This window comes from Salvelinus namaycush, chromosome 18 (genome assembly GCF_016432855.1).
Source record: "Salvelinus namaycush isolate Seneca chromosome 18, SaNama_1.0, whole genome shotgun sequence".
NCBI lineage: Eukaryota > Metazoa > Chordata > Actinopteri > Salmoniformes > Salmonidae > Salvelinus > Salvelinus namaycush.
In genome coordinates this window covers 31,043,794-31,066,203 of record NC_052324.1, presented here as the reverse complement: position 1 = coordinate 31,066,203, position 22,410 = coordinate 31,043,794, and the positions used below count along the sequence as shown (strand labels likewise).

Here is a 22,410-nt window from a genome sequence, read left to right as displayed (position 1 = left end):
GAAGCAGTGCTGTTGACGGCCTTGCTATTCTATTTCCCACAGCACAAATGCATACTGTAGGTAACATTATTGCCTTACTATATACAGTGCATTTGGAAAGTACTCAGACCCCTTGACTTTTCCCACATTTTGTTATGTTACAGCCTAACTCTAAAATTTATTAAATATGTTTTCAATCTACACACAATACCCCATAACGACAAATTAAAAACAGGTTTTTAGACGTTTTTGCAAATGTATAAAAAGCAAAAAACTGAAAACACTTTTAGAAAAATATTCAGACCTTTTACTCAAGACTTTGTTGAAGCTGGGATCTGGCTGGGCCACTCAATGGCATTCAGAGACTTGTCCCGAAGCCACTCCTGCATTATCTTGGTTGTGTGCTTAGGGTCATTGTCTTATTGGAAGGTGAACCCTTGCCCCAGTCTGAGGTCCTGAGAGCGCTGGAGCTGGTTTTCATCAAGGATCTCTCTGTACTTTGCTCCATTCAACTTTCCCTCAATCCTGACTAGTCTCCCAGTCCCTGCCACTGAAGAACATCCCCCAGAGTATGATGCTGCCACCTGCTTCACTGTAGGGATGGTGCCAGGATTCCTCCAGACGTGACTCTTGGCATTCAGGCTGAAGAGTTCAATCTTGGTTTCATCAGACCAGAGAATCTTGTTTCTCATGGTCTGAGAGTCCTTTAGGTGCCTGTTGGCAAACTCCAAGGGGGCTGTCATGTGCCTTTTACTGAGGAGGGGCTTCCGTCTGGCCACTCTACCATAAAGGCCAGATTTGTTGAATGCTGCAGAGATGGTTTTCCTTCTGGAAGGTTCTCCCATCTCCACAGAGGAACTCTGGAGCTCTGTCAGAGTGACAATCGGGTTCTTGGACACCTCCCTGACCAAGGCCCTTCTCCCCCATTTACTCTGTTTGGCCAGAAACATGATGCACCTGAGCTCAATAGCAAATGGTCTGAATACTTATGTAAATAAGGTATTTCTGTTTTTAAAAATTTATAAATTTACACAATGTTTTCACTTTGTCATTATGGGGTATTGTGTGTAGATTGATGAGGGAAAATAACTATTTAATTCATTTTAGAATAAGGCTGTAACATAACAAAATGTGGAAAAAGTCAAGGTGTCTGAATACTTTCCGAATGCCCTGTATATAGAAGAATTCAAAAACCTAAGAAAGAAATTGAGAAACCTATCCAACCAAAACATAGAGACCCAGGTAACCTGAGCCTACGCCTTCATTATGGTGTGAGCCCACGCCTTCACTATGGTGAATCACTAAAACAATACAAAAATACACTATCGGGAAAAAAGGAACAGCACATCAGAAATCAGCTCAATGTAATTTGAAGAATCCATAGAATCTAACCACTTCTGGGAAAAACTCGAAACAAACAACAACACGAAGAGTTATCTTTCCAAAATGGAGATGTATGGATAAACCTCCTCTCCAATCTTTTTGGCTATTTAACAAGAAACAAACAGCAAAAACATATACATGATCAAATTCAAATCTTAGAATCGACTATTAAAGACTACCAGAACCCACTGGATTCTCCAATTACATTGAATGAACGACAGGAAAATACAAACCCTCCAACCGAAAAAGGCCTGTGGGGTTGATGGTATCCTAAATGAAATGATAAAATATACAGACCACAAATTTCAATTGGCTATACTTAAACTCCGTAACATCATCCTCAGCTCTGGCATATTCCCCAAAATTTGGAACCAAGGACTGATCACCCCAATCCACAAAAGTGTAGACAAATTTGACCCCAATAGCTACTGTGGGATATACGTCAACAGCAACCTTGGGAAAATCCTCTGCATTCTCATTAACAGCAGACTCATACATTTCCTCAGCGAAAACAATGTACTGAGCAAATTTCAAATTGTCTTTTTACCAAATTACCGTACGGCAGACCACGTATTCACCCTGCATACCCTAATTGAGAAACAAACAAACCAGAACAAAGGCAAAGTCTTCTCTTCAAGTTTCTTTCCACAGGGCCGGGAGGTGAGACAGGGATGCAGTTTAAGCCCCAGCCTCTTCAGAATATATATCAACGAATTGGCGAGGCCACTAGAGCAGTCTGCAGCACCCAGCCTCACCCTACTTGAATCTGAAGTCAAATTTCTACTGTTTTCTGATGATCTGGTGCTTCTGTCCCCAACCAAGGAGGGCCTACAGCAGCACCTAGATCTTCTGCACAGAATCTGTCAGACCTGGGCCCTGACAGTAAATCTCAGTAATACAAAAATAATGGTGTTCCAAAAAGGCCCAGTTCCCAGGACCACAAATACAAATTCCATCTAGACACCGTTGCCCTAGAGCAGACAAAAAACTATACATACCTCGGCCTAAACATCAGCTCCACAGGTCATTTCCACAGAGCTGTGAACGATCTGAGAGACAAGGCAAGAAGGGCTTTTTATGCCATCAAAAGGAACATAAAGTTTGACATACCAATTAGGATCTGGCAAAAAATACTTGAATCAATTATAGAACCCATTGCCCTTCATGGTTGTGAGGTCTGGGGTCTGCTCACCAAACAAGAATTCACAAAATGGCACAAACTGTCACACCCTGACCGTAGAGAGCTTTTTATGTCTCTATTTTGGTTTGGTCAGGGTGTGATTTGGGTGGGCATTCTATGTTCATTTTCTATGTTTTGTATTTCTTTGTGTTTGGCCGGGTGTGGTTCTCAATCAGAGGCAGCTGTCTATCGTTTTCTCTGATTGAGAACCATACTTAGGTAGCTTTTCCCCACCGATGCTTTGTGGGTAGTTATTTTCTGTTTAGTGTTTTGCACCTGACAGGACTGTTTCGGTTATTGTCTTTGTTATTTTGTTCTTAGTGTTCAGTTTCAATAAAAAGCATGAACACTTACCACGCTGCGCCTTGGTCCGATGATTCCAGTTCTTCAGAAGACGACAACCGTTACACAAACATCAAATTGAGACTCTGCATGCAGAATTCTGCGAAAACATCCTCCATGTACAGTGTAACGTAGAACACCAAATAATGCATGCAGAGCAGAATTAGGCCGATACCAGCTAAATATCCAAATCCAGAAACGAGCCGTTAAATGCTACAACCACCTAAAAGGAAGCGATTCCCTAACCTTCCTTAACAAAGCCATCACCTACAGAGAGATGAACCTGGAGAAGAGTCCCCTAAGCAAGCTGGTCCTGGGGCTCTGTTCACAAACACAAACAGACCCCACAGAGCCCCAGGACAGCAACACAATTAGACCAAATCATGAGAAAACAAAAAGATAATTACTTGACACATTGGAAAGAATTAACAAAAAAACTGAGCAAACTAGAATGCTATTTGGCCCTAAACAGAGAGTACACAGTGGCAGAATACCTGACCACTGTGACTGACCCAAACTTAAGGAAAGCTTTGACTATGTACAGACTCAGTGAGCATAGCCTTGCTATTGAGAAAGGCCGCCGTAGGCAGACATGGCTCTCAAGAGAAGACAGGGTATGTGCTCACTGCCCACAAAATGAGGTGGAAACTGAGCTGCACTTCCTAACCTCCTGCCCAATGTATGACCATATTAGAGAGACATATTTCCCTCAGATCCACAAAGAATTCGAAAACAAATCCAATTTTGATAAACTCCCATATCTACTGGGTGAAATTCCACAGTGTGCCATCACAGCATCAAGATTTGTGACCTGTTGCCACAAGAAAAGGGCAACCAGTGAAGAACAAACACCATTGTAAATACAACCCATATTTATGCTTATTTATTTTCCCTTGTGTACTTTAACCATTTGTACATTGTTACAACACTGTATATATATAATATGACATTTGTAATGTCTTTATTGTTTTGAAACTTCTGTATGTGTAATGTTTACTGTTCATTTTTATTGTTTATTTCACTTTTGTATATTATCTACCTCACTTGCTTTGGCAATGTTAACACATGTTTCCCATGCCAATAAAGCCCCTTGAATTGAATTGAATTGAATTGAGAGAGAGAGAGAGAGAGAGAGAGAGAGAGAGAGAGAGAGAGAGAGAGAGAGAGAGAGAGAGAGAGAGAGAGAGAGAGAGAGAGAGAGAGAGAGAGAGAGAGAGAGAGAGAGAGAGAGAGAGAGAACCTCCTGGAGCTTTTGTCTGGGGTTACGAAAACAAGGGATGATTCTAGTACGTGTAAGGTCCATTTACTCTCACAGCTGGAAAGTGCTCCCCATACCTGTGGCCCTTAATGTATTTGTTTGTTTGCAGTCATTACCTCTCGCCATCCAGCAGGCTGATAAACACAGATCGCCCAGCTCTGCTCTGATCACAGCAGTCCCTCCGCTCTCAGCACATCAACACCCCAGTGTTTTAGGAGCTGCTTTCTTTGTCTCCAAATGCCATTGTCATTCAGCCTGGCTGTCCAGGCTCCCACCCTCCCACATTGCAATCATTTGTAATGAATAGGACGATGACAATGTTCATGTCAGAATTGCTGCGGCACTCATTACTTTTTTAATGAAACTGTAATCACTGACACATCTGGCTAAGTGAGCAGAGCCTTGGTGTGGTTGTAATTCAGCCAGCCTGCCTGCTGCTGTAATTGACATCTAATTATGGCTGACCCCTGGTCAGATCTTCCAGTCCCAGTCTGTGTGTGTGTGCTGTTCCTGCCTCTCTGCCACCGTCGTTGTGGCCCCCTCTCAGCCAGCAGGGATTACAGAGCAAGGCAACAGGGGAGGGTAAAATTAGCGTTGTCACAAACTAACCACAGTTTCAGTTCCTGAAAGTATGATCACACACACAGACAAGTACGCCAGTCTGTTACACACACGTCTGTGTGTGTGGGCGATTACAGCCAACACAAACAGCTGCGCACAGACCTACGTAAATTCACACATAAAGAGAGAGAGTTTTAGACACACATTGACTCTCACACACACACACACACACACACACACACACACACACACACACACACAGTGAAAGAGAGAGAGAGAGGGAAATAGAAAGCTACGGACAGGGAGTAATAGAGAGAGAAAAAGAGACACACAAATTGACGACCACACAGACCATCCCATTCAAGCACACCCTGTACTCTCTGCCCCCCTTGCCCTAAATTGAGTACCTTAAGAGCTTGTCTGTGATGAGTAAGCCAGCAGTGTTGTGCAGGGTGTCATGTTACCTCAGCCACTACGTTCATCTCCCTCTGCAGACACCCAGGTCGCATTCTCTTTTCCCAGAATAGTCAAAAGAACTACAACAGCAGCCCAGACAACAGAACCCAGACACTGAGATCCAGGCTAGGGCTTGGCTGGACACTCAGGCAGGAAGTCAACATGCATTGAGATCCAGGCTAGGGCTTGGCTGGACACTCAGGCAGGAAGTCAACAGACACTGAGATCCAGTCTAGGGCTTGGCTGGACACTCAGGCAGGAAGTCAACAGACACTGAGATCCAGGCAAGAGCTTGGCTGGACACTCAGGCAGGAAGTCAACATACACTGAGATCCAGGCTAGGGCTTGGCTGGACACTCAGGCAGGAAGTCAACAGACACTGAGATCCAGGCTAGGATTTGGCTGGACACTCAGGCAGGAAGTCAACAGACACTGAAATCCAGGCTAGGGCTTGGCTGGACACTCTGGCAGGAAGTCAACAGACACTAAGATCCAGGCTAGGGCTTGTCTGGACACTTAGGCAGGAAGTGAACAGACACTGAGATTCAGGCTAGGGCTCAGCTGGATACTCAGGCAGGAAGTGAAGCCAGAAAAGTCATGAGCAGTAAGTACATGGTGAATATTACTGGATGGGCTATTGGGCTTTAATGCACTGGGTATTATTCTGCCCCAGTTTGACTTCCTCTGACAGGGTTTTTATTTATATCAGTCGTGTGACAGTTTGGTGACAGAGTACAGCCTCCGATTCCTCCAAGTCCCCATCCATCAGAGGAGGGATGTTTTTCTAGACACTTGAAGGCTCCCAGACACTCTCTTTTCTTTTCTGCCATATCAGAGAGCAGGAGGCACAGGGCAGGTGGGAGGAGAGAAGAGGAGAGGAGAGGGCAAGCGGGAGGCAGGCAGCTGCCCGGCTCATTGCATATTCCGGGAGTGTATACTCAACGCCACAATGATTTTTGTAAATTGCCTCAAATATCCACACAAGTCTCATCTGGAAGTACTGACAGTTCTTCAGACGGACACTAGTTTCTAACCAGAATATACACTACCGTTCAAATGTTTGGGGTCACTTAGAAATGTCCTTGTTTTTGAAAGAAAAGCACATATTTTGTCCATTAAAATAACATCAAATTGATCAGAAATACAGTGTAGACATTGTTAATGTTGTAAATGACTATTGTAGCTGGAAACAACTGATTTTTAATGGAATATCTACATAGGCATACAGAGGTCCATTATCAGCAACCATCACTTCTGTGTTCCAATGGCACATTGTGTTAGCTAATCCAAGTTTATCCTTTTAAAAGGCTAATTGATCATTAGAAAACCCTCTTGCAATTATGTTAGCACAGCTGAAAACTGTTGATCTGATTAAAGAAGCAATAAAACTGGCCTTCTTTAGACTAGTTGAGTATCTGGAGCATCAGCATTTGTGGGTTCAATTACAGGCTCAAAATGGCCGGAAACAAATAACTTTCTTCTGAAACTCGTCAGTCTATTCTTGTTCTGAGAAATGGAGGCTATGCCATGAGAGAAATTGCCAAGAAACTGAAGATATCATACAATGCTGCGTACTACTCCCTTCACAGAACAGCGCAAACTGGCACTAACCAGAATAGAAAGAGGAGTGGGATTCCCCGGTGCACAACTGAGCAAGAGGACAAGTACATTAGTGTCTAGTTTGAGAAACAGATGCCTCACAATTCCTCAACTGGCAGCTTCATTAAATAGTACCCGCAAAACACCAGTCTCAACGTCAACAGTGAAGAGGCGACTCCGGGATGCTGACAGGGTGAGAATAGAAAACCTGGCCTGATATACACATTATATCTACGTGTCCATATCTACATGGCCGTCCGAATGTGTCCCACGTGGTATCGTATTCCCTATGTAGAGCACTACATTTGACATTTTACCAAAAGTAGTGCACTATATGGGGAATAGGTTGAGATTTGGAACACAGGCACATTATTTCATGTTGAGAGAGAAAGGGAGAGAGGAAGAGAGAGAGGGAGAGAGAGGGAGGGAGGGATAGGGAGAGAGAGGGAGAGAGAGGGAGGGAGGGATAGGGAGAGAGAGAGAGAGAGGGAGGGAGGGAGAGAGGGATAGGGAGAGGGAGAGAGGGATGAAAATATGACAATGTTGTTTGTTATTGGCTTCTTTTTCTCTCCGTTTGACGTGTGGTCACAAATGAAACAGGACTTTATCTGAGAAATATAAATGAAATACAAGTGCTGCCTACCTGTTCTCCTTCTAATGTAATTAGTTGCTCCCTGCTAGTGTGTTATTTACAAACAGAAAGCGGTAAACTGTGACAACCAATTTCACACATCCCAGACAACAAAGTCAGTGGAAGGCTTTACAGGAGCCCAGCCATTACCAATGTACTGCCTGTACTCTCTCATGCAATTCCCTAACATTTCACTGTTGTAATCACTCCAAATAGGCTGTGAATGCCTCTAATATTGGATTACTCAGCAAACACAAACAGATGCTTTCCACAATCCCTTAAAAACAAAAACACTACATGCATCCCTGGAGAACAAAAAGGTACAACAAAGGTTTTTGGAAAACAAAAATATTTTGGAGGAAAAAGGTGCATGAAAATGTTCAGCATCATAGTCAATTGGTTGAATTACAGCTTCTCTCTCTTTGAGCTAAATGCGTATGCCTTGTGTGCTGTGTGGGCCATGTTTGATCTGCATTTGGCTCAGTAGGCAGGTACTGTATGAGGGCCTGAAGGCTGATGTGTCTCTGTCCTCCTGGGCGTTCTATCTGATTATCATAATTGTAGTTAATTACCAAGGAAATGGCCTGTGAGTCTCAGCCGTGCTGTGTGCAGCGAATGAAATGGAAGTTCACTGGAGATGAGGGGTGTCCCCTCTCCACATGAACAAGCACACACACACACACACGCAAGCTCATATTTAACATATTATTGGACAATTCCAACCAACAAAAACCTTTAAGTATTTCTTTCATTAGTCCATTGTTGATATAGTCCCAAAATGTTTTGCATGTCAGCAATCAAGTCTTCAATATATATAACTTTAAAAATATAGAAATCCAGCTGGTATGATGCATAATGGGCTGGGGTTTGTTTCTTTTCCATTTAAATATCTAAAAATGAGCACAGAATATTTCCATTAGATGTATTTGCTTCCTAAAGGAAGCCCTTATTTATATTGTATTATTGTTACACCTTACATAAAGATACAGTTACCCCATCTGTATCCCATCGGAACCCACACACCTGCCTGATCTCTGCTTTAGACTGTACGTCATCATTCACGGCTGTCCTCGGTGTCTGCCTTCCTCTCCCCCTGTCTCCCCTGGCCTGTCCTGTAGGCAGTATGTGTGTGTGACTGTGCAGATCTTCTTCCCCTTGTCACGGCCGTCGTCGAAAGGAGACCAAGGTGCAGCGTGGTGAGCGTACATTTTCTTTTATTATAGTAAATGTCGCCAACAAAACAAGAAAACAAAGAAACGACCGTGAAGCTTAACAGGGCATTAGTGCCACTAACAAAGATAACTACCCACAAACACCAAAGGAAAAAAGGCTGCCTAAGTATGATTCCCAATCAGAGACAACGAATGACAGCTGTCCCTGATTGAGAACCATACCCAGCCAAAACATAGAAATACAAAACATGGAAATAAAGAACCTAGAATGCCCACCCAAATCACACCCTGACCAAACCAAATAGAGACATAAAAAGTCTCTGTCAGGGCGTGACAGTACCCCCCCAAAGGTGCGGACTCCGGCCGCAAAACCTAAACCTATAGGGGGGGAGGGTCCGGGTGGGCATCTATCCGCGGTGGCGACTCTGGTGCGGGACGTAGACCCCGCTCCACCTCTGGCTCACCCCACTTAGGTGGCGCCTCTGGTGCGGGGACTCTCGTCGCCGACCCCGGACTGGGGACCCTCGCTGCCGGCCCCGGACTGTGGACCCTCGCTGCAGGCCCCGGACTGGGGACCCTCGCTGCAGGCCCCGGACTGGGGACCCTCGCTGCAGGCCCCGGACTGGGGACCCTCGTTGCAGAACCCGGACTGGGGACCCTCGTTGCAGGCCCCGGACTGGGGACCCTCGCTGCAGGCCCCGGACTGGGGACCCTCGCTGCAGGCCCTGGACTGGGAACCCTCGCTGCAGGCCCCGGACTGGGAACCCTCGCTGCAGGCCCCGGACTGGGAACCCTCGCTGCAGGCCCCGGACTGGGAACCCTCGCTGCCGGCCCCAGACTGGGAACCCTCGCTGCCGGCCCCAGACTGGGGACCCTCGTTGCAAGCCCCGGACTGGGGACCGTCGCTGGAGGCTCCAGACTGGGGACCGTCGTTGGAGGCTCCGGACTGGGGATCGTCACTGGAGGCTCCGGACTGGAGACCGTCCCTGGAGGCTCTGTGCCATGGATCATCACTGGAGGCTTCGTGCCATGGATCATCACTCGAGGCTTCGTGCCATGGATCATCACTGGAGGCTTTGTGCCATGGATCATCACTGGAGGCTTCGTGCCATGGATCATCACTGGAGGCTTCGTTCGTGCAGCAGGCACAGGACTCACCAGGCTGGGGAGACACACAGGAGGCCTGGTCCATGGAGCAGGCACAGGACTCACCAGGCTGGGGAGACACACAGGAGGCCTGGTCCGTGAAGCAGGCACAGAACTCACCGGGCTGGAGAGACACACTGGAGGCCTGGTGCGTGGGGCAGGCACCGGATACACTGGGCCATGGAGGCGCACTGGAGGTCTCAAGCGTAGAGCTGGCACAACCCGTCCTGGCTGGATGGTTACTTTCGCCCGGCAAATGCGGGGCGCTGGCACAGGATGCACTGGGCTGTGCAGGCGCACCGGAGACTCAGTACGCAGAGCCGGCGCAGGATATCCTGGGCCGTAGAGACGCACTGGTGGCCAGATGCGCTGAGCCGGCACCATCCGTCCTGGCTGGATGCCCACTCTAGCCCGGCCGATGCGGGGAGCTGGAATGTAGCGCACCGGGCTGTGAACGCGCACTGGAGACACCGTGCGCTCCACCGCATAACACGGTGCCTGACCAGTACCACGCTCCCTACGGTAAGCACGAGAAGTTGGCTCAGGTCTCCAACCTGACTCAGCCAATCGCCTCGTGTGCCCCCCCAAAAAATTTTTGGGGGGCTGCCTCTCGTGCCTGCTTCGTTGCCGTGACTCCTGGTATCATTGTCATTCCTCCCTCGCTACTTCCGCCTGTTTCCATGGCAGGGTCTTGTCCCCTGCCATAATCTGCTCCTATGTCCAAGATGTCCTCCACTCTCTCTTCTCCCGGGCCCAGGATCCCTGCTCCTCCTGGCCACGCTGCTTGGTCCTTTGGTGGTGGGTAGTTCTGTCACAGCCGTCGTCGAAAGGAGACCAAGGTGCAGCGTGGTAAGCGTACATTTTCTTTTATTATAGTAAATGTCGCCAACAAAACAAGAAAACAAAGAAACGACCGTGAAGCTTAACAGGGCATTAGTGCCACTAACAAAGATAACTACCCACAAACACCAAAGGAAAAAAGGCTCCCTAAGTATGATTCCCAATCAGAGACAACGAATGACAGCTGTCCCTGATTGAGAACCATACCCGGCCAAAACATAGAAATACAAAACATAGAAATAAAGAACATAGAATGCCCCCCCAAATCACACCCTGACCAAACCAAATAGAGACATAAAAAGGCTCTCTAAGGTCAGGGCGTGACACCCCTGTGCTGTTGGTAAAATGTGACAGAACTGCATGCTGATGTTGTCTTTCCCTTCCTGTCCTGTAGGTACTACGTATGTGTGACTGTGCTGATCTACTTCCTGCCTCTGCTGGTGATGGGCTGTGCCTACCTAGTGGTGGGCCTCACCCTCTGGGCCAGTAACATACCTGGAGACTCCTCTGACCGCTACAAGGAGCAGCTCACTGCCAAACGCAAGGTACAGTATGAAGATACTATAAGCCTGGGTGTACATGCTCATAGCCAAATGCAAGGTTCCAATTATGAGTTTGTAGGGTAAAGATGTACTGCAGGGCTTTGGTAAGAAGCAGGCTGTGACGTCATTCAGTACAGTGCTTTGAGAGACTAGTCAAGGATCATATCACCTCCACCTTACATGACACCCTAGACCCACATCAATTTGCTTACTACCCCAATAGGTCCACAGACGATGCAATCGCCATCACACTGCACACTGCCCTATCCCATCTGGACAAGAGGAATACCTATGTAAGAATGCTGTTCATTGACTATAGCTCAGCATTCAACACCATAGTATCCTCTAAGCTCATCATTATGCTTGAGGCCCTGGATCTCAACCCTGCCCTGTGCAATTTGGTCCTGGACTTCCTGACGGGCCATCCAACAGGTGGTGATGGTAGGAAACAACATCACCACTTCGCTGATCCTCAACACTGGGGCCCCACATGGGTGTGTGCTCAGCCCCCTCCTGTACTCCCTGTTCACCCATGACTGCGTGGCCATTTCCTTGGCGTGCACACCACGGACAAACTGAAATGGTCCATCCACACAGACAGTGTGGTGAAGAAGGCGCAACAGCGCCTCTTCAACCTCAAGAGGCTGAAGAAATTTGGCTTGTCACCTAAAACCCTCACAAACTTTAACAGATGCCCACAACCGCAAGTCTCTCCAGAGGGTGGTGCGGTCTGCACAATTCATCACCGGGGGCAAACTACCTGCCCTCCAGGACACCTAAAGCCCCCGATGTCACATGAAGGCCAAAAATATCATCAAGGACAACAACCACCCGAGCCACTGCCTATTCACCCCGCTACCATCCAGAAGGCGAGGTGAGTACAGGTACATCAAAGCTGGGACCGAGAGACTGAAAAACAGCTTCTATCTCAAGGCCATCAGACTGTTAAACAGCCATCACAGCCAGTTTTCTTAGCTTTCTTGGGAACAGGAACAGTGGTGGCCCTCTTGAAGCATGTGCGAACAGTAGACTGGGATAGGGATTGATTGAATATGTCTATAAACACACCCGCCAGCTGGTCTGCGCATGCTCTGAGGATGCGGCTAGGGATGCTGTCTGGGCCAGCAGCCTTGCGAGTGTTAACACGTTTAAATGTTCTACTCACGTTGGCTGCGGTTAGATATTGCTGCACTGTCGGAACTAGAAGCACAAGCATTTCACTACACTTGCAATAACATCTGCTAAACATGTGTATGTGACCAATAAGATCTGATTTAAAATTCTCTTTTTTTCTACCATGTTATTGACTTGTTTATTGTTTACTCCATGTGTAACTCTGTGTTGTTGTCTGTTCACACTGCTATGCTTTATCTTGGCCAGGTCGCAGTTGCAAATGAGAACTTGTTCTCAACTAGCCTACCTGGTTAAATAAAGGTGAAATAAATAAATAAAATAAAAATTTGATTAACCCTGCATGGGTTTACATCATAGAACACATGTATCCTATGGTTTACATGCTCTGCCAGCAACTGTACATCAATGAGACCCTAGGGTATTTTAATAGTATCAGTATCTTGGGTTTATGGGGCTAGCTCTATACCTCTATGTTTATCTCTACTTTGACTTCTAGGTAGTGAGGAGAAACACATGTGTACCGCATGCTAGAGCTCTCTCCGACTGAGCCATTCATTATGGACACATAGTTAGCAGATATGTTTGGTTAAGAGCTAGGGTCTATTTTCCTGAATTTCCGCCTGACTGACGTGCCCAAAGTAAACTGCCTGTTACTCAGGCCCAGAAGCCAGGATATGCATATAATTGGTAGAATTGGATAGAAAACACTTTGACGTTGGTAGAAATGTTAAACTAATGTATGAGACTATAACACAATTGACATGGTAGGCAAAAATCCAAAGAAAAACCAACCGGAATGTTTTAGTTTTTTTAGGTCCCAGGCTCTTATAATGGAAAGCTATGTGTCCTATGCAATTCTAGCTCCCAGATTTCAATTCCTAAGGCTTCCACTAGATGTCAAGAGTCTTTGTTTAAGGTTTCAGGGTTGTTTCTTCCAAAACGAGCCTGGGACTCTTTGGTACAAATAGTCCCAGTGGGAAATCAGTCTGTCGCCATGTGACGATTTTACTTTTCTATTGAACATACTTCTTTCTGTATGAAATATTGTAGTTTATTTACATTTTAGGATACCTGAGGATTACATAGAAACATCGTTTGACTTGTTTGAACAAAGTTTAGCGGTAGCTTTTTGGACTCCTTTGTCTGCATGTTGAACGAGTGGATTACTGAAATCGATGGCGCCAACTAAACAGACTTTCTGGGATATAAAGAAGGATTTTATCTAACAAAACGACCATTCTGTCACGACCGTGGTAATGGACGGACCAAGGCGCAGCGTGTGTAGAGTTCCACATCTTTATTACGGTGAAACTTCAAACAAAAACAATAAACCAACAACAAAAAACGTGACATCAGTGGTGCAACAAACACAATATCCCACAAAGCAGGTGGGAGAAAGGGCTTCCTAAATATGATCCCCAATTAGAGGCAACGATTACCAGCTGCCTCTAATTGGGAACCATACAACCCACCAACATAGAAGTAGAATGACTAGAACACCCCCCTAGTCACGCTCTGACCTAAACACCATAGAAAACCAAGGGCTCTCTATGGTCAGAGCGTGACACATTCATGTTGTAGCTGGGACCCTTGGGATTGCAAACAGAGGAAGATTTTCAAAAGTAAGTGATTTATTTAATCGCTATTTGTGATTTTATGAAGCCTGTGCTGGTTGAAAAATATGTTGATGTGAGGCGCCGTCCTCAAACAATCGCATGGTATGCTTTCGCTGTAAAGCCTATTGTAAATCGGACAATGCAGTTAGATTAACAAGAATTTAAGCTCTTAAACAATATAAGATACTTGTATGTTCATAAATGTTTAATATTAAGATTATTTATTTGAATTGCGCGCCCTCCAATTTCACCGGATGTTGTCGACAGGTGTCCCGCTAGCGGAATACCTGCTTCCAGGAATGCTTCCAGGAATACTCCTGGGATAGCACTATAAAGGGAACATGGTTCCATTTGGAAAGCATCCTAAACAACTCTACTGCATCAACTTCAGGTCAAGCCAGAGAAACAGAGAGAGGAGTGGAAAGTTTGTCAATGTTTACTTCTTCCTTCATGACTCATGAAATAAACACGACAACACCCTGAGCTTCAAGCTCTCTCTACTCCTGTCATCATTTCCCAACTGACAGCTACATGTCTGATTGTTTCTTATTCCTCTAACGTACACCGTCTTCCACTTTCTTTATGCTGTCCTGTCCCCTTTCTGAATGACTGAATTGGACACAGAAGTACATTTAGAACTAATTAAATAGAATATCTGTGGAATGGATTAATTGAGCCCAACCCTTTGTGGTATCTGTGTCTCTGTCTGTGTTAGGTGGTGAAGATGATGATCGTGGTGGTGTGTACGTTTTCTCTCTGCTGGCTGCCCTACCACGTGTACTTCCTGCTCCATCTGTTCTTCCCCCTCCTGTTTGAGACGCTCTACATCCAACAGGTGTACCTGGCTGTCATGTGGCTGGCCATGAGCTCCACCATGTACAACCCTATAATCTACTGCTGTCTCAACGATAGGTAGGTACACTACACTACACCACACACACACACACACACACACACACACACACACACACACACACACACACACACACACAGGTACGCATGCACACACACAAGCAGGTACACTACACTACACTACACTACAGTACACTACACTACACTACACTACACACAAACACACACACTACACACACACAGGTACGCACACACACACACAAACACACACACACACACACACAGGTACGCATAAACACACACAAGCAGGTACACTACACTACACTACAGTACACTACACTACACTACACACAAACACACACACTACACACACACAGGTACGCACACACACACACATACACACACAATTGTTTATCATTCTCTTTAACACCTGTTTTTATTATGTACATAGATTATTCATTGCATTATTTATAAGTTATGGACTGTTCAGCACGTATTATTCATAACTTTTACCACTGTGGTGAAGGCAAAATGAAAAATACTTATTTGAATTCCTGCATGAAAAACAACCACTTGCTCTCATATGACTTGTTGACATCCTGGGTATGGCACATAATAGTAAAACCTCTATGAGTTTGTTTTTTAATTATTTTAAAATTGTTTTGGAAAGACAGACGGCTAATATTGCATTTGTAACCAAGTGGGAAGTGTGAATTTACCACCATAGAGTTAGATGGTATGGATACTGTCATTGAGGGCTTCACCATTTTAAAGTAGTCAGCTGGGTGGGATGATTCCATCCGGTTCATCAGGAGGGATCCGCCAATAAATTCTACTTGTGAGCAAACATTCCGTAACTGTAGGTAGCAGGAAATCACCAACCATGGCTTTATACATGTTCAAACAATACACTCTAGATGGCAGTATGTACCTTTTTAGTTTGCCAACTAATAGAAGTAGAAGAAAATGGACTACTTCAAAATGGAGATGGCCTCAATGGCGCTGTCCGTGCGCTCACAGACGCCATAATGGAACATATATAAAGATCAGTGGTGGGCCGTCAGGGCCTGCAAGGCCTTCTCTGCTGGCCTAAACATCATCAGAATATAATTTTTTTTTAAATATATTTTCCCACAAATATGTATTAAATTATTCCCCAGAGTAAGAGTTATACTCTTCATTTCATAGCTTTCCTCTTGGTTGCACTGCTTCCAGCCCCAGGTTGAGATTTGGAGGGCTGGTCTTTATGTTAGATCTTTTATCCAATCATATTCAGCCATCATGTGTTGCCAGGGGTCTAAAATCTGCCCTCAGGCCTTCAGAATCAACAGTGCGGGCGCTTGTAGCTTATAGTGAATGGAAATGAAAATTTAGTGTCAACCAATCAGCTTTAGAGTTGGCTATTGTACGCCTGCTGGCTGGCTCCAGTGTTACACAGGAGCCAGCTAGCAGGCGTAGTGCGTGCACGTCTTTTGATTGGATTACCAATATTGAGAGGCAGGTCCTATGGGCAGGTCTATGCAGATCTAGGAAACTGAATTTGATAAACGAATTAATTCGCGTACTACTAAGCTGTTTTTTCAACCCACAATGGCGGAAGGAGGAGAAGATATCGATTTGGTCGAGGATATAATTATAACGCCATTCTCAAGACGAACTTTTCAAGAAAAGTTAGACATTGTAAGGAGAGGTCGCCCGACGCCACAAAGCCTGTCACAGGCGGGAAAGGGGTTCGTTCGCTCGCCACTTTCAAAGTCTCATCTACGTGCGCTGTAAAAGGCTCACAGGCTCCTTGGCTCCGAGAAGCACTGCAAACTGTACTGCTGGGAATGCCTATTATTTGCAAGTGATCGATTTGGTGTTTGGAGCCACACTGGCTTTGCAAACTTGAGTTGTCTAACCAAGGCAGCAACGAGACACCAAAGTACGGCTGGGCACTAACAAGCAATGGTGCTTTTGAAAACTTTTGGGGACACCGGAGTGGATCTACAGCTCAAAGATCAAGCGCGCAGGGCAACGGAGCTGCACAATGAAAAGGTGAAGGGAAATATTGAAAAGACTCATTGATTGTGTCATGTTTTTGGGTAAACACTGTTTACCCAAAAATGTCAATTTGTCAATTTCAAGGTGACGCAACGCCTGGTTATACTGCGTTTCTGTCTAAATGTATAGTGTCTAGAGCCATGGCATCATAATGATGGTAATAAGAGGTGGATTAATTCGGGTGGGACTGTGTAGTACCTCACTGAAGGCCCAGGCCCCAGGCCCACGGCACGCCACTGATAAAGATGATATCTATCATTTTATATGTTTCCCACATATGACTGGGAAAAGTACATTTGAACGGCCCTCCAACTGGTAATTACTAGCAGGAAACGTGTCTATCATCCTTGAGCTCCAATTGGGAAGTGGGAATTTACCAGTTGTGAAGTTGTAAACACCAATTGGATGCATTCACGTGCACTTGCTGAGAAACATCCGATTAGCTAATAGCCAACAAGCTGTGTCAACCATAAACTAAAAGTACAGCTATCAGGCTCGTAAAGAAATGGTCTTCAAAAACCATTTCAATAAATAGCTTTTTTTTAAACTGTTTCGTAGTTAAATGCTGAAAATGTTGTTATCGAGGTAATTTCCTTAGTAGGTGTAACGAAAGTCTGGCAGCGCCAGACAGGCGGGAGGCTCTGGCAGCGCCAGACAGGCGGGAGGCTCTGGCAGCGCCGGACAGGCGGGAGGCTCTGGCAGCGCCGGACAAGAGGGAGACTCTGGCTGCTCCGGACAAGAGGGAGACTCTGGCTGCTCCGGACAAGAGGGAGACTCTGGCTGCTCCGGACAAGAGGGAGACTCTGGCTGCTCCGGACAAGAGGGAGACTCTGGCTGCTCCGGACAAGAGGGAGACTCTGGCTGCTCCGGACAAGAGGGAGACTCTGGCTGCTCCGGACAGGAGGGAGACTCTGGCTGCTCCGGACAGGAGGGAGACTGGCTGCTCCGGACAGGAGGGAGACTCTGGCTGCTCCGGACAGGAGGGAGACTCTGGCTGCTCCGGACAGGAGGGAGACTCTGGCTGCTCCGGACAGGAGGGAGACTCTGGCTGCTCTGGACTGAAGCCCGTCGCTGGAGGCTCCGGACTAGAGGGCGTCGCTGGAGGCTCCGGACTAGAGGGCGATGCTGGAGGCTCCGGACTAGAGGGCGACGCTGGAGGCTCCGGACTAGCGTCCTTCGTTGGAGGCCTCGTGCCATAACTCCTCACTGGAGGTTTCGTGCCATGGATTCTCACTGGAAGCTTCGTGCCATGGATCACCACTGGAGGCTTCTTGCCATGGGTCATCACTGAAGGCTTCTTGCCATGGATCATCACTGGAGGCTTCGTGCCATGGATCATCACTGGAGGCTTCGTGCCATGGATCATCACTGGAGGCTTCGTGCCATGGATCATCACTGGAGGCTTCTTGCCATGGATCATCACTGGAGGCTTCTTGCCATGGATCATCACTGGAGTGGAGAGACACACAGGAGGCCTGGCTCTGGGAGAAGGCACAGGACTCACCAGGCTGGGGAGACATGCAGGAGGCCTTGTCCTTGGCCGAGGCACCGGATGCACTGGACCGTGGAGGCGCACTGGCGGTCTCGAGCGCAGAGCTAGCACCACTCGTCCTGGCTGGATCCCCCCTATAGCCCGGCAAGTGCGGGGAGTTGGAACAGGCCGTACTGGGCTGTGCTGGCGAACTGGGGACACCGTGCGTAGGGCTGGTGCAGTATACCCCGGGCCGAGGAGACGCACTGGAAACCAGATGCGCTGAGCCGGCATCATCCCTCCTGGCTCGATGCCCACTCTAGCCCGGTCGATTCGAGGAACTGCGATGTAGCGCACCGGGCTATGCGTGCGCACTGGGGACACCTTGCGCTTTGCCGCATAACACGGTGCCTGCCCAGTCACTCTCTCGCCACGGTAAGCACGGGGAGTTGGCTCAGGTCTCCTACCTGAGTCCGCCAATCTACCCGTGTCCCCCCCCCCCCCAAAAAAAAAATCTGGGGCTGCCTCTCGTGCACTTCTCCTCGAGCCAAGTCCTCATAGCGTCGCCGCTCCGCTTTAGCTGCCTCCAGCTCCTTTTTCGGACGCCGATACTCTCCCGACTGTGCCCATGGTCCTTTGCCGCCCAAAATTTCCTCCCATGTCCAGGAGTCCATTTTCCCACGCTGCTTGGTCCATTGTTGGTGGGTGGTTCTGTAACAAAAGTCGTCGGGAGAAGGAGAGGAGGACCAAAGTGCAGTGTGGTACGTATCCATAATTACTTTTAATCAAGATGAATACACGAACAAAAACAACAAAACGACCAACAAACAGTTCTGACAGGTGCAACAAACACTAACCAGAAAATAACCACCCACAAACAAAAGTGGGAAAACAGGCTACCTAAGTATGGCTCTCAATCAGAGACAACGATAGACAGCTGCCTCTGATTGAGAACCATACCAGGCCAAACACATAGAAATAGAAAACCTAGACCTACAACATAGAATACCCACTCACATCACACCCTGACCAAACTAAAAATAGAAGCATACAAAGCAATCTACAGTCAGGGCGTGACAGTAGGTGACGTCAGAGGTCACCATTTGGGAGAAGTCAGAGCTGAAGGAGGATAGAGAAGTTTCTCACTAGTAATTACCAGTTAGTATCATGTTTTAGGGTATAACCCAGGTGCAGACAGTGTTGAAGAAATGAAAGTTTATTCTTTAAACAGGGGCATGCAAACGACAGGTCAAGGCTGGCAGGGGTATATAATCCAGATTGGGTATAAGGTACCGGAACAGCAGGCGGGCTCAGGGTCAGGACAGGCAGAGGTCAGTAATCCAGAGTAGTGGGGCAAAGGTACAGGACGACAGGCAGACTCAGGGCAGGCAGGAATGGTCAAAACCGGGAAACCAGAAAACCAGGCACTAAATCACAGACAGGCGCAAGGGAAAAACGCTGGTAGGTATGAACAAACAAAATGAACTGGCACAGACAGGTATAAGTACACAGGGGATAATAGGGAAGATGGGCGACACCTGGAGGAGGGTGGAGACCAGCACAAGGACAGGTGAAACATAACAGGGCGTGACAGTTAGAGGGCCGTTCAATAGATTTTTCCCAGTGGTATGTTGTAAACATATAGAAGGATAGCTATATCATCTTTATACATGTCCCATTATGGTATCTGTGAGCGCACGTGCAGCGTTTTGAAGTAGTCAATTACATTTTTGTACTACCTATATGAGTTGGCAAACAAATTGAAAGGGTGCATACTGCCCGCTAGAGTGTGTTGTTTGAACAGGTTTAAAGCCCAGGTTGCCGATGTACTACCACCTACAGTTATGGAATGTTTTCTCACAAGTATAATTAATTGGCTGATGACCCAGATGGAATCATGTGATCCTTCCTTCACCCAAATGAAGGCCCACCCAGTTAACTACTTTAAAATTCTGTAAGCCCTCAAAGCCAATGTCCATGCCAAAATGGGTTTTATCCATCTAGAGTACTCTATCTAACTTTATGGTGGTAAATTCCCACTTCCGACTTGGTTACGAACACAGCATAATTAACTGTGGTGGTAAAGTTTTATGAAGAGCCAACTTTCAATTGGTTTTCAGAATAACAAGCTGGTGTCTGAAAAATGTCTGAAAAGTCTTTGAAATATGTCTCTGAAAGATGCCTATTTCATACCCGGTTATGACAGTGTCGTTACAAGACAAAATGAAAATGTGAGAGTTAGTTGCACTGCTAGAGAACTGTTAGGTCTAAGTCATGAAACATTATGCAGTGCTCTTCTCTCCACAGCAATATCCATTTGAAGTTTTAACATTCATAACCACATCTGCCTCTCCACTCATTTTCCAAAAAATTCTTGCCTCTTCGTCTGTCTTCAGCCTTTTTACTTTCCCCTTTTTTGAACATGTCTGTCTGTCTGTCTGTCTGTCTGTCTGTCTGTCTGTCTGTCTGTCTGTCTGTCTGTCTGTCTGTCTGTCTGTCTGTCTGTCTGTCCTCTGCTATCTATCCGTTTGTCTGTCTGTATGTACTGTATGTCTCTCTGTCTTTCCCTAGGTTTCGAGCTGGCTTCAAGCAGGCCTTCAGCTGCTGTCCCTGTGTCCCCGCCGGCTCCTACGAGGGTCTGGAGCTCAAGTCCACACGTTACCTGCAGACCCAGGCCAGCATGTACAAGGCCAGCCGCATGGAGACCAACGTGTCCACCGTGCTGCATGTGGCCAACGACCTGGAGCCTCCCAGGTTTGGGGCCCTATCTGTGGCCGGGTGTGGGTCCGAGGCGCGGGGGGTTAGCGGAGGGGGAGGGGGGTTGTGTGCGGTAGCGGCACCCAGGCGCTCCTCTCTGGACCTGACCTCTAACGGCTCCTCGTCCCGCAGTGTCTCCAAGAATGTGTCGGAGACCTCCAGCTTCTACTCTAGCAACAACCTGCCTGAGTAGAGAGGGGAGAGGAGAATCAGGCACCGCTAAACACTCTATCTCACTATACCTGCCAATGGGGGCTGTGTTTGTGTATGTGTGTGCATGCATGCGTGTGCACATATATTCCATCCATGTTTGTCTTTGACCATTTACAAAATGTCCTTTTTTTTTATGTTGGGCATCAAGTCTACCGCCTGTGGCTGAGGCTTGGTTGGTTCCCCTTCAGAGGGCAGTGTGCTTATCCAGTGGTCCTTGGTTCAAACTAAGGCAATACGGCATATCTAGGGTACACGGCCTGGTACCTGCTATAGCCCAGAGAGATACTGTAAGGGCTGGGTTCATGACTGGGTAACAAGACTGGGTCAATACAGGACAGGACTGGGTAAATACAGGACAAGATTGGGTCAATACAGGACAAGACTGGGTCAATACAGGACAAGATTGGGTCAATACAGGACTAGATTGGGTCAATACAGGACAAGACTGGGTCAATACAGGACAAGATTGGGTCAATACAGGACTAGATTGGGTCAATACAGGACAAGACTGGGTCAATACAGGATAAGATTGGGTCAATACAGGACAAGACTGGGTCAATACAGGACAAGATTGGGTCAATACAGGACTAGATTGGGTCAATACAGGACAAGACTGGGTCAATACAGGATAAGACTGGGTCAATACAGGATAAGACTGGGTCAATACATGATACGATTGGGTCAATACAGGACAAGACTGGGTCAAGACAGGATACGATTGGGTCAATACAGGACTAGATTGGGTCAATACAGGACAAGACTGGGTCAAGACAGGATAAGACTGGGTCAATACAGGACAAGACTGGGTCAATACATGATACGATTGGGTCAATACAGGACAAGACTGGGTCAAGACAGGATAAGATTGGGTCAATACAGGACAAGACTGGGTCAAGACAGGACTAGATTGGGTCAATACAGGACAAGACTGGGTCAAGACAGGACTAGATTGGGTCAATACAGGACAAGACTGGGTCAATACAGGACAAGACTGGGTCAATACAGGACAAGACTGGGTCAAGACAGGACTAGATTGGGTCAATACAGGACAAGACTGGGTCAATACATGATACGATTGGGTCAATACAGGACAAGACTGGGTCAAGACAGGATAAGATTGGGTCAATACAGGACAAGGCTGGGTCAATACAGAACAAGGTTAATACAGGACACAGCACTAACTGAACCCGATAACCTTCACACTATCCACACACCTTCAACTATCAGAATGTATC

The 22,410-nt window shown here is 46.8% G+C and overlaps 1 protein-coding gene across 1 annotated transcript in view; it reads left to right on the top strand.

Annotated features, from left to right (window-relative positions):
- The window catches only part of LOC120062782 (substance-P receptor-like), a 39,771-nt gene extending 18,616 nt beyond the window's left edge, over positions 1–21,155 (top strand). Inside the window, exons 3-6 of the mRNA XM_039012851.1 lie at positions 10,942–11,092; positions 14,555–14,751; positions 20,777–20,959; positions 21,011–21,155. Coding sequence (XP_038868779.1) covers positions 10,942–11,092; positions 14,555–14,751; positions 20,777–20,959; positions 21,011–21,155 — 676 coding nt within the window. The remainder of the gene's footprint in view (positions 1–10,941; positions 11,093–14,554; positions 14,752–20,776; positions 20,960–21,010) is intronic.
- Positions 21,156–22,410: the final 1,255 nt, after the last annotated feature.